At 37.0% G+C, this 12,385-nt stretch overlaps 2 protein-coding genes across 2 annotated transcripts; both read left to right on the top strand.

The window, feature by feature from the left end:
• The first annotated feature begins 890 nt into the window (after positions 1–890).
• On the top strand, positions 891–6,640 carry LOC133980427 (TPA-induced transmembrane protein homolog). The gene is made up of 6 exons (XM_062419139.1): positions 891–1,242; positions 2,321–2,383; positions 3,587–3,719; positions 4,158–4,318; positions 5,161–5,231; positions 5,363–6,640. Exons 1-6 carry the CDS (start codon positions 1,189–1,191, stop codon positions 5,553–5,555), a joined length of 675 nt encoding a protein of 224 aa, XP_062275123.1. The 5' UTR covers positions 891–1,188; the 3' UTR covers positions 5,556–6,640.
• A 3,389-nt stretch (positions 6,641–10,029) lies between these two features.
• Positions 10,030–11,829, top strand: guca1c (guanylate cyclase activator 1C). The gene is made up of 4 exons (XM_062419049.1): positions 10,030–10,224; positions 10,777–10,926; positions 11,334–11,421; positions 11,696–11,829. Exons 1-4 carry the CDS (start codon positions 10,030–10,032, stop codon positions 11,827–11,829), a joined length of 567 nt encoding a protein of 188 aa, XP_062275033.1.
• The last annotated feature ends 556 nt before the right edge of the window (positions 11,830–12,385 follow it).

Raw genomic sequence — 12,385 nt, forward strand, 5'->3', positions numbered from 1 at the left:
ACCTGACACTGTTCCTGACCTCTACTGGTGACCATGAAGAACTGCACTGATACTAAAATGATCTCTGGCCCCTGTACTTAACATCTTATCCCCATGAATGCAACTTGACTTGACCTTTAATTGCTTTACTAAAAAAATATAGTTTTACTCATCATAAGTTATGAGTTAAACAATCGTTTGTGAGTAAAGTAATTAAAGGTCAAGGCAAGGTGCATTCATAAGTCCATTTTCTTAACAGTTTTGTCCTGAATAAAGTTGATAGTGAAGCAGCTTGTGCACTGTATGTTTCTTACCAGTGTTGGGGAGTATCTAGTGTAATTAAATTACAGTTATTTATGAAAATGTTGATGATTACAAAGGGGGTTACATCTGAAGTCAGACCTTTAAGATTTTGCTCAGGAGTTTTTTCCTCATTTTTTACTATTTAACATGTTACTGAATACATATATTGTTCTTTTTAATTCTTTGAAATCAATATTTTTATATTTTGTAAATAAATCATGATGTGGGCTTATTTGGAGCACACATGGGCTTAAATTGTGTCACAGTACCAATTAAGCCAATGCCAGACTTTAGACTTGTTTCATAATATCTTTATTTTATATTACACATATTTAAGTTCTCAAATAAGCTACAGTAAAAATACAGTTGCCAACTTCCACTTGGACAATATGCTAAAAATTAAAAAATAAACAGCTGGTCAAGTGGCCTGCATGTTTCACATATCTTTAGTAAACTACGAGGAAAAGTGTGGGGGTTAACGCGAATTTGTCATGCACAAAAGTGTCACAATTGTTTTAAGTCGTCATTCTTTCCTGGCAATGTGTTATATTCATTACGCTCCTTTACTTGGCAACGCCTTCCCGACGTCACCGAAACTTAGAGGAAAACTCACCTGGCTGGCAGGCTGTCAGAGGGCGAGTCAGTATAAGGAGCGAACTAAAGTACATAAAGGGAAGAAGCTTTTTAACAACGAGCTGTCAAGTGTAACGATGTGAACTTTCCGCCTGACCTGTTGTTTTTGAGGAATTGTTAACTTTGTGAATGACAGCTGGGAAGTTCACTGTCCCACGGAGACTGTAGTTTCAGTTTAAGAAGTTGGCTCTCAAAGACAGTTCCGGGTTGAGATCGTTATCAGGTTAACTATAGTTAGTCTCATATTGACTGGGAGTTGGGAAGTAGATCAACATGGAATTCGAGTTGAAGACAGTCAAGACGAATGGGACCGATGAAGGTGAACGGGTGAGTCATATGGGATAAATAACTTAACAACACCTGTCCCATACAATACTAATACTACTACCACTACTGCTACTACTACTAGCCTACTAACAATAACAATAACCTTGTCATCCATACAATGCTGCATTTATTTTTTTATCATTTGAAAAAATAAGTCCACATAATAGCATAATTATAGGATGTGCTGACATATCACAACATTTGTGACCTAATACCTCGATATCAATATTGCAACATTACTGAAGGGGTGGCAATCAGTGCTTTCTCATAAAGTTTACACCATGATATTTTTGATAAATTCATCAGTAATGTTGATGTGATAATATAACTAAGTGAGTAAAGGTTAAATAATATACCTGAACAGTCTGGTAACAGTCTGGAAAATTACATCACTTTACTGTAATGCAGCCTTTAAAGGTGCAGTGTGTAGACTTTAGTGGCATTTAATGGAGCAGATTTGGCAGAAATGGTATATTATAATACTAATAAGTAAGAATTGCTGTGTTTATGTTACTGTTAAGACCCCAGCAGTCAGAGAGGGGCATGGCAGACCTAAAACAGACAGCTCTCTTCCAAAATGGGAAAGAAAGAGGTCAATAGAAAAGTCAATGAACACACAACATGAGCCCTTTATATCTCAGACATAAGACGCAGGTCTTCATCCATGGAGCCCACCATGTTGCACCATCATTTTTCTACAGTAGCCCAGAATGAACAAACAAAACATTGCCTCTAGAGAGGGTCTTTTATGTTTTTTGAACATGCTTGAAGGGGAGGGGGAGGGCAGGGGAATTCATTTGATTGCAATCTGCAACCTCAGCACGAGACCACTACTCCTTTAAGACCAGGAAAAGACAACGCTTATGTCATCTCACGATATTACAATATCCAAAATCTAAGGTCTTATATCATGATATTAATATAATATCAATGCATTACCCCGTCTTATACTATCTGTATATCTAGATTGTACAATTACACACTTTTCCCTCGTATCATAACATGTATCATCATCAGTTTGCACAAGAGTTTCCTTTATGGTGTTTAGTAATATTCTCGATAATTTGGCTTCTCCAAGGTGACAGCTGGTAATGGAGGCGCCCCTGAAGCAACAGAGAGAGATGCGTTGTTTGCTGGACAGGTGAGCTTTGGTTGAGTGTTGTGTGTTGTTCATGAAGTATTTGGGAGCTTTTTTCAGTTGCTGTTCACAAGCAATTTGTTCAAGAGATTAGAATAACATGTAGACATTTCTGTTGCCATTTGAAAGACAGCAAATGGAGTGCTTATCTTCGAGGCATCAACTTGTGTTAGTTATTTTTAACATTCTTGAAAGTGTCTGAATCAACAAGCTTTCCAAGGATGACTTATTTCATTCATAGTAAATGCAGTTGTTTTTAAACAGGAGAAAATTGCATGTCTGATGTGTCTTTGTGTTTCATCAGAATACTAGTAATATGGAAACAATTTCCTCTGACTATGCAGTAGAAACCGAAAGAAACGAGGTAAATACCCACGTCCTCGAAAGGTTTTCTAATTTTTAAGGTCAGGAACATGCTGTTTTCCACACTTGCAATAAGGGAAGTGTAACTTTGTTGCTTTCATGATGATTCAGTGGGTTTTTTCCCCATTCATTGTCTGAACTCCAAAGAGGAGTGACACAATAAGAAAAATTACTAAGAAAAAAATACTTTCTCTGATGCACATGTCTATAATGCGTTATAAACATATTTATAATAAATTATAAGCTGCTTATAGCACTGCATAATTTTAGTTTTAAGTGCTCGTAAATACTCATTATACCTTATAACAATAATCATAACACTTGTATCATTATTATAATGTCATATAACTATAAGAATTATAATACAATATGATCCTTGGAAGTAATGTCAGCAGTTATGAAGTGTTATGATACTTGACCTTATAATTCATGGCCAAATGTTTTATAATGTGTTATGATTATTGTTATAAAGCAATATCATATTTATGAGTGCCTATAACTATAATCATACAGTGCTATTAGCAGATTATAACACATTATATGTATGCTTATGGTGCATTATAGACATGGGCGTCAAAGAAAGTGGTTGTTTTTTTAAATTGTTGCTTGATACTTATCATTAAGTTAGGATAGTGTTTGTTATGCTCCATTATTTAGTTTAGTTTATTTAGATAACCATAGCTGTTACCCAGGCAACAGCTACTCTTCATTCTTGCATAATGACTTTTTGGATAATACTCTACCCCTAATCTCCCTCACAGGTTGGAGCCATATCTTGACAAAGTAATGTGGGATTTTAAGGAACACACTATTTAATGTTTTAAACTTGTATTGTGCTTCTAGAGTAGCTCAGTGTGCAGGATAAAGAAAGAGCTGAATGCAGTCATCTGCAGTCGAGCCAGACTATGGATGGTCATCATCATCATTGTATTCATCATCATTGCTGTGATTATCATTTCCCTGGTCTTGTGCTCAGGTAAGGTTTCATATTGATCAGGTTGTCTTATTTACTTCATTCAGTATATACATTAATAGAGTAAGTAATTAGATATATTAGATAGATTACCCTTTTTCTCAAAATGAGTCCAATAATCAAAAATACAGGATCAGAGATAATAATTAAATATATTGTTCACTTATTCAAATTACTTTGATCTGTAACAAGACAGTCTGTCATACTTTAAAGTACAAATATCATAAAGTCATGGTCAGCCAAAGACCAAAGTGTAAGTTGTTGATTATAAAATGCTTATGCTGTGCCACTATGCATGCAAATGTATAACATCAAGACTTTATGCAAGTACAAAGTACAAAAAATGCAAAACTAAAGATCAAATCTGATGCCAAAATTATTTTAGTATTTAAATACAGTGGTTATTGTTATGAAGCTTTGACCCAGTTTCTCTTTGAGCAGTGATTCACGAGGACTTGGATGAGAAATACGACGCTACATTGTTTAACATTTCTCAAAGTTTCAATGGGAGCTTTAGACTGCCCAATCAGGTCTTCAAGGAGCAGCTTCTTACCCTTAACTCCAGTGAAGGAAACACTCTCGCCACAGGCCTTCAAAAAAAGGTTTGACTGATTATTATGACCTATAATTGAAATGATAAAATGACTGAATTAATATGAATTGGTTGCAAATATAACTCAGTGTGTTGGGCTGAATAGGAATATTTAACCATCATATGATTGGCTGCATGTCTTTCTTCCTACCTTTCCCTTGTTACTACATTAGTTTTATCCAAGCAAACATGCCAATACTGACACCATAAAAAGTTAATTATCTTGACAATACAGTATAGCGGATTAATGAATAACAGCTGAGGGAAAGTTTAATGGTTTTATGGATAGCTACTAGAAGTGTATAGTTATTTTATTAAGGTATTAAGGTAATTATACCTTAAGGTAAGGTTATTAAGGTAAGGAAGTCAATAACATGTATACAACAACATTACAGAATGATATAATAAGTAAAATCCAAGGAAATTCAAGAATAGCAAAGGGATAAAAATTAAAAGAGTGCATTAGGGTCAATGTTCTACGAAATAAAGCTAAACCAAGCCTAAGGTAGTGAGGTTCAACTTTAACCCCATATAAGGAAATCACATTTCACTCTATTGTCATATTTATTTGTTGATCTTCAGAGCCAACACCTTCCACCCCTGGCAGTGTTTATTATGTAAATGTAAAATCTACCAGGTTTCAGTGTCACAACACAAAAACCTGTGTATAGCTGCTGTTGCCATGAGCTAAAAGGCCTCTGTAGCTGGTTTCACTTCTAATAGAGAAATTATGAACATTAAAAGGGCTTTGCAGTCAGGAAAGAGCTTTCTTGTAGTGAGAGTAAGTCAGTATCAGCCAGACCATATCACCCTCTTTGTTTGCTTCTGCATGTCTTAACCTGCCCCACCCAGATGGTTGACTTGTACAGATCCTCCCCTGCCCTAGGACGATACTTCTCTGAGGCTAGAATCAATGCTTTCAGGTAAACTCATCTCAATCTGCGTTTAGGAACTGCATTTTTTCAACCTTTGCTACATGAAACCATTCAAATGAGCCTTTTACAGGCAAAAATGTATGTTGCGCTTCAGAACTCCCTTTTTATCCTCTCCACAGGAACGGTTCAGTCATCGCAGATTACCAGCTGACATTTCGCATGCCTGCAGAGGGGCAGCATCAGCTGAGGAACTTTACCCTGAGCAGGGAGATGGTGTACAACGTGTTTAGACAGTTTCTATTCGACCAGGAGACACAGTCAGAACCCATGTACATTGATCCACGTTCCCTCAGTTGCTCACAAACATACTAAAAAAAACGGCATATGTTACTTGACATTTAGAGAGTAAGACAGCAAATACAAGACCTCTGAAGGTTGGTGTTTGTAGCATGTGATCTATGAAGTGTGTGAGATTCTCGCATGAGCATATGATGCAACTTTACCACATGAATCTGCATGGCCACAGTCATGCAAAGTCATGCTGACTTAAGCCATATGGATGATCTCATTTTGAATGATATTCTTTTAAAACTTCACTCAATGTAAAAGGAACATCCTGCTGTCAAACTGAGTGGTTTAACCCACCAGAAAATGCCAACAAAGATCAGTGCGTTCTGAAGTATATGAAATGAATCAAATATTTCATACTGTACTTTAGATTTGATTGTGTTTTTGTATAACTCCAAGTATATTGATTTTGCATAAGTATTTGCATAAATGTCTGTGTTATAATTATTTATATTTAGTATGAACATCTGTATGTGAAAAGCCTGTGGTCATGGAAGGGTTTTTAATGGAGATAGGTGTTTATATTTGCATATGTATTCCATTATTCTGCATCACCAGACATCATTTGCAAACCAAAACTGCGGACCACATTTTCCTAGAGAATAAACACGAATAGGAAAATTAACCGTGTGCAACAGCTATGTTGTAAGTCAGGGCTATGTATGCCGATTTTAAATGATATATTCTGCACACAAGTACAGCACTCTTTGTATTATATCACTAAGTGCACATCATTTTGTACATTTCTCACTGAGGCTTTGTTTGACATGTACAGCGAGGGTCAGTTTTTACCCGTAACCTGCTGTATTTTTAACATGCTGTTCTGTGGTTGAACAGTAGAGGGAGTGCATGTTCCTCATACAAGTAAACACCTTTTCCTTTGTTTTCTATCTGTCTTGTGCTTGTCTCTCTTTTTGCAGAGAAATATTGAGAATTCACAGCTGTGATTGATGTGTATGCCAACTTGTCTGGTCCTGAACAGTTTTTTTCCCACCAGATGGTTATTAATTATTTTTCATCTCAGCATGTTGCACTCTGTAAAAACAGTTGAAAAGTGAGCCAATCTCAACACTAATGACCATGTTTTGTTACCAATAAATTGTGTAAAGAACATATCTGATTGAGTTGATGTTAATTCTTTGATTAATAATTATCATATAAGATGAGATACATATGGTCTGTAATTTCTGAAGATTAAGACTAATTTCAGCAATTTTTTTAAGACATGCAATGAGACTAAAAACTGCTGAAACAACTAAAAATGTGCAGTTAATGCACTGCTTAAATGTCAGAGTTATTACAGTCATTCAGTTGCAGTATAATTTCAAAGAGAGATTACCCTCCTCCTCCTCACAATGACCTCAATAATCTAAATACCCATGTATAAACAAGTACAAGGTTAGCTTAGAAATTATACTTGAATATATGCTTTGGAGTTACAGTATATAAAGCACTTTTTATCATAATGAGTGGGATTCATTGGCGGTACATTTTCTCTTTTACTTTTAGACAAGTTCAGAGATAATGTATCACCATAAACAGCTGAATTCTACTGAGATAACTGTCCTGAGCAGTTTTGTTTGCCCCCTGGGCAACCTACACGTGCGTTTTTTGAACGTCCTTGCAGCATGACAATCACATGCTGGTCAAAAGGCCAAGTTTAAACAGCAGTGTATTAGAGGGATACACAAGATTTTGACAGCGTATTACAGTGCATAAAACCAAATCACACCACCTGCTCTTTGACACTCTCACATATTGCAAATGTTGAGGTCAGAAAAAACTGGCCATTTCAGTTTCAACAGGATTTATTTATTCAGACTAGACAACCGTAGTTGACTTAAGCTACTCTGTACTTTATTTTTAGGGTAAGGGAGTATATTGTTTACACATGTCTAGTTCTGTTTCATCAAAGTAAACAGTTTTCAAAATCTGTTGGCAACAGAGAGCTCATATGCCATGGCACAACACAGCAGCATGGGTTTTGACTGTGTATGCCCAATAGATACTAGCTGCCTGGGCTGTCAGGAGTGACTGGTGGTCCATCTATTCATCCTATTTTGAGAACCGCTAATCGTCTAAAGCCAGATCTACTATAATAAGCACTCTGAGCTTTGATAGTCGGTGGGTTTTAAACAGTAATTCACTACTCTCGAGCCGTACCTGTAATCCTTAAATCAGTCATGCAGAGACACACTTAGGTCATGGGTCAGCAGTGCTGGTTAAACATGTATTTAAACCATTTTTAGGTGTGTGCACTTTTTTTCCTATATATATATATATAGACTCAAAAGTGTGTCACAGATAAATCTACTCTTAATTGTGTCAAGACTAATACTGGCATATATCACAAGCTTTCAGTTGGTGTCATTAGATGGATGATTATGTACATTATCTTAAAAAAGTCTTTAATATGCTTAATCCTGTTGTCACGTCAGTGTCAACACAGTTTACATACATGGATTACATAGTTCACATACAAAGTTTCAGTTTTTTTAAGCATAATACTTTCTTTCCTCATTATTGAGAAAAAACAAACAAGAACACATGAACCCATCACCCCTCTGCATGTTTATGTCTCAGAGGTTAAGTTTGAATCATTAAAACTAAGGCTTAAAGGGACTGAAAATGTTTAACGTTTTGTAATTTTCTGCCCCACAGTAAATTATAAAATACCTCCAAGTTGTAATAGACCTGGCTTGGCTGTAGATCTTTTTCACAGCAGGTAGTTTCATAGATACACACAAAACATGCACACACACGCACACACTCTCACACACACACACACACACACACACACACACACACACACACACACACACACACACACACACACACACACACACACACACACATTGATTGCTAAATGTTGGCAGGTGCTTCAGTCACAAAGACTGCTCAACTGGCTGCTGTTTAAATAGGAACAGTGACTAAAGTGACACCTGAATTTAGATCTATGGGAAAGACATCAGCAAATATAATTGGAAACTGTGGTCAACAACCCACATATAATGACCATGATGCTTGTGCATTGGTGTGATGAGCAACTCTTCCTTAGGTGACACAGGACGTGATCAGACTATGTCAGCAAGAACAGTCAATTGACAATTACATAGATAGGGATATTATAATAGTGCTCCAGTGCATAAACCCCTCATTACAAAGATAAATGCACAGTTGAGAGTCCAGTGGTGCGAAAACCATCAACACTGGTCTACAGAGATGTGGAAAAAAGTGATATGGGCAGATGAGTCATCATTCACCTTATTCTCGACATTTGGGCAAGAGCACGTGTGGTGTAAATAAAGAGGGCAGCACAGGTCAGAATACTTAATCCCTACTGTGAGGGGATCCGGTGGCTCTGTTATGCTGGTGGGTTCATTTTGCTGACATGGTTTGGGTCCACTTGTCCTATTAGAGGGAAGGGTCACTGCAAATTAATATAAAGTTGTTCTGAGTGATCACCTTTATCCTATGATGAAACATTTCTATCCTGATGGGAATGGTCTCTTCCAGGATGATATTGCCTCCATCCACAGTGCACGAGGGGTCACTGAATGGTTTGAATAGTGAATCAGATACTATGACCATTCTAGTCACCAGATCTCAACCCATTTTAACACCTATGGGATATTTTTGATCAACGTGTTAGACAGCTATCTACATCATCAAAACACCAAATGAAAGAATATATTTAGGAACAATGTTGTTTATCCCTCCAGTAGAGTTCAGACACTTGTAGAATAAATGCCAAGGTGCACTGAAGCTGGCCCAACAACCTTACTAAGACACTTTATGTTGACAATAATAACTTTTATGTAATATATTAAAATAAGCTTAATGTATGTTTTGTAGCACAGAAATAGCTCCATGTTTGTAAAGAGGATAAGTTGTTTCCAAAAGGAATCCCCAGAGGAATCCCAGACAGGTGTGATTAACCTTTGTGAGTGAGTTCATAGCTACATGGGCACAATTTGATTATTTACTTGCATGCATACATAAACATGATTATGCAGGTGAGAATATGTAGTTACGAAAATATTGCAATGTAAAAACTGAGAAAAAATAAAAGCACATAAATAATGAAAAATTAATAATAATAAAACATCTATAATAAATGCACATTTGTCCCCATCAAAGCAAAGTTCTTAAATCAAACAATTAATTTCTCTCAGTAGCAAGCTCTAAAATCTGAGGGAGCTTCCCTTGTTGCACACCGGAGCTCCAATTTCGTGGATATTATTCAACCACATTTTAACCACTTAGAGACTGCAGTGTCCTGAAGTTCTAGGAAAACCTCTGCAGTTATCCCATTAAAGGGTTATCTCCCCTTTAGGCTCTCCCAAGACTTAAAGATTACGGCTGCCGTTGATGATATTTCAACCAGACCTCAGTGCTGCCAGTGCTCTACACGACCACTGTCCTCACACAGCTCAGCTTCAGCACTAACTCTCAGGATTCCTAGGACAGTGGACAAACTCAAATCTCTGGAGGAATAATGGGTTCCTACAGCTCCAACCTGGATGATATCCTGGAGGAGGACATGCATCACTGGTATACCAAATTTATGAAGGAGTCTCCTTCAGGACTTATCACACTCTTCGAGCTCAAGACTATGCTTGAGATGAACGGTATGACGGAGGAGGCCAGCAGCTATGTGGACCAGGTCTTCTTTACCTTTGACATGGATGGGGTAAGAAAACACCTAAACAAGTCTCTTCTTCTCTGTCCATAAAAAAATAGACTGTATGATTCTCTGAAAAGAGGTGAAAAGTACCAATAATATTCCAGTGAGCTGATAGGACATCTGCTTGATCAATTACTGATGCATGTACCTTGTTGAATAAATCGGTTCTCTTGTATCAAAATCCAACTTTGCAATGGGAGATAAGAAAATATTTTAGATTTTACATTTAGAGTGATCAGAGATTGTCATTTCTCGACTCATGTTACATAAACAGTTCAGGAACAACTTGTTAACTCCTGCTCTCTTCCACAAAGCTTAAGATTGTACAAATTGCACATTGGTTGCACATGATTTAAAGTCTCACATCTACAATAGTTTCCTCAGAATTGCCTCACTCATATTACCCTCGCATAGGATGATAATTACTACCACTCCTACAACTACAGTAATCCTAGATTGCACAATTCTGGTCTTAATCTTAATAGTGGAGTGTGAAATACATTTTGATTTTACAGTGCACCATTTTCCTAACTTTATTTTTTATTTGCTCTTTTGCAGGATGGCTACATGGACTTTGTTGAATATATAGCAGCAATAAGTTTATTACTGAAAGGGGAAATTAACCAAAAACTAAAGTGGTACTTCAAGCTCTTTGATCAAGATGGAAACGGGAAAATTGACAAGGATGAAATGGAGACTATATTTAAGGTACAGTATTTTTTTTTCTGGGAAGTTTCATAATTACATTGACACAGTTCTGCAGAACTGGGCCCCTCACAGTTCCCTGAATCTTGAGGCTTAGCTCTGAAAGTGCGGAAGTAGGTTTTACTGGCAATGAACTAGACATACCACATAATCCAGGGGGCTTCTTACCTAACCCCGGGTCTAATTATGGCCTTGTCTATGACCTAATTCACTGACTAAAGGAGGGAAAGCAACCTCATAACAGATTACATGACACCTTTACACCATTATAAATGAGTGAGTGCAGCTATTATTACTCTACTTATGACCCAGGTTGCAAAATGCTGTGGTTGTAGGCAAAGAGTTATATTAAACTGATAGCCCCATGCAAGTTAATGCTGAACAACTAAATGTGTACACTCATTCAACAGGCTATTCAAGACATCACCAGGATTTACGACACCCCTCCAGAAGAGATTGTGACACTTGTATATGAAAAGATCGATACCAAAGGAGAAGGTAACAAATACTCTACTGATGATAGCATGGTTTATTAACCTTGAACATAAGAACAGTGTTCCTGGTTGGAAATAATGTCAACTTGACCAGCCTTGTCCAGAGCTTCTTTGTATTAAGACTGAAATAACAGATGCATAGGAAGTATCAATAAACATTCTGATAGCTGTGTAATTTCTTAATATATCATTTGTCCCTTTAAAATAATAAGCCCCATCATGACAACCAATAATCTTCAAAATGTGTAATTTAAAAAAAAATCTTTGCCATTTCTCAGGTGAGCTGACGCTGGAGGAGTTCATCACTGGAGCGAGGGAGCATCCCGACATCATGGAAATGCTCAGCAAGATGATGGATCTTACCCACGTCCTGGAAATCATTATCAAGGGTCAAAAGAAAGCTGTGAAATGAATCAGGAATCAACAAGCTGGATAGTACGGAAAGTCGACATCATTTTTGGTGGATTTTTTTTTAAAGAATGCAGCAGTTTTGAGGAAAGAGTGTATGTGCTTGATGAAGAGCCATTTTCTATTTCTGATGGCACATAATGAACTCTAAGTGAACAGTCCCATGCATATATGATCTCTCTGTATGTCGCCCAAGGGAAACAGAAAAAGTGCCCTCCTGCCTCTGCTTGTGCTCTCACGTCTCTTGTACGGTGGCCATTCAGTTTTGTCAAGGGTTAACACCTGTGATAGGTGGTGTGTTTGGAGAAATTCAATGAGGCGAGGCCCATCTGCTTTTGGTTCCCAACATGGTTTGAGTTGATGGCTCAAAGTAATGTGGATAAAACATTTTAATTCACTTCATCAGTTTACTGGAGGGCCTCTTTGAACATAACTGTGTTGCAGAACTGTCAGGGACAAAGTGAAAAGCAGAGCAGTATACTTCAGTCCAAAATGTCTTGGACAGCTTTGGCATTATTTTTAATATCATTTCAACAGACAATGAAACATTGAATTTGAAT

Source organism: Scomber scombrus, chromosome 5, assembly GCF_963691925.1.
Source record: "Scomber scombrus chromosome 5, fScoSco1.1, whole genome shotgun sequence".
Taxonomy (NCBI): Eukaryota; Metazoa; Chordata; class Actinopteri; order Scombriformes; family Scombridae; genus Scomber; species Scomber scombrus.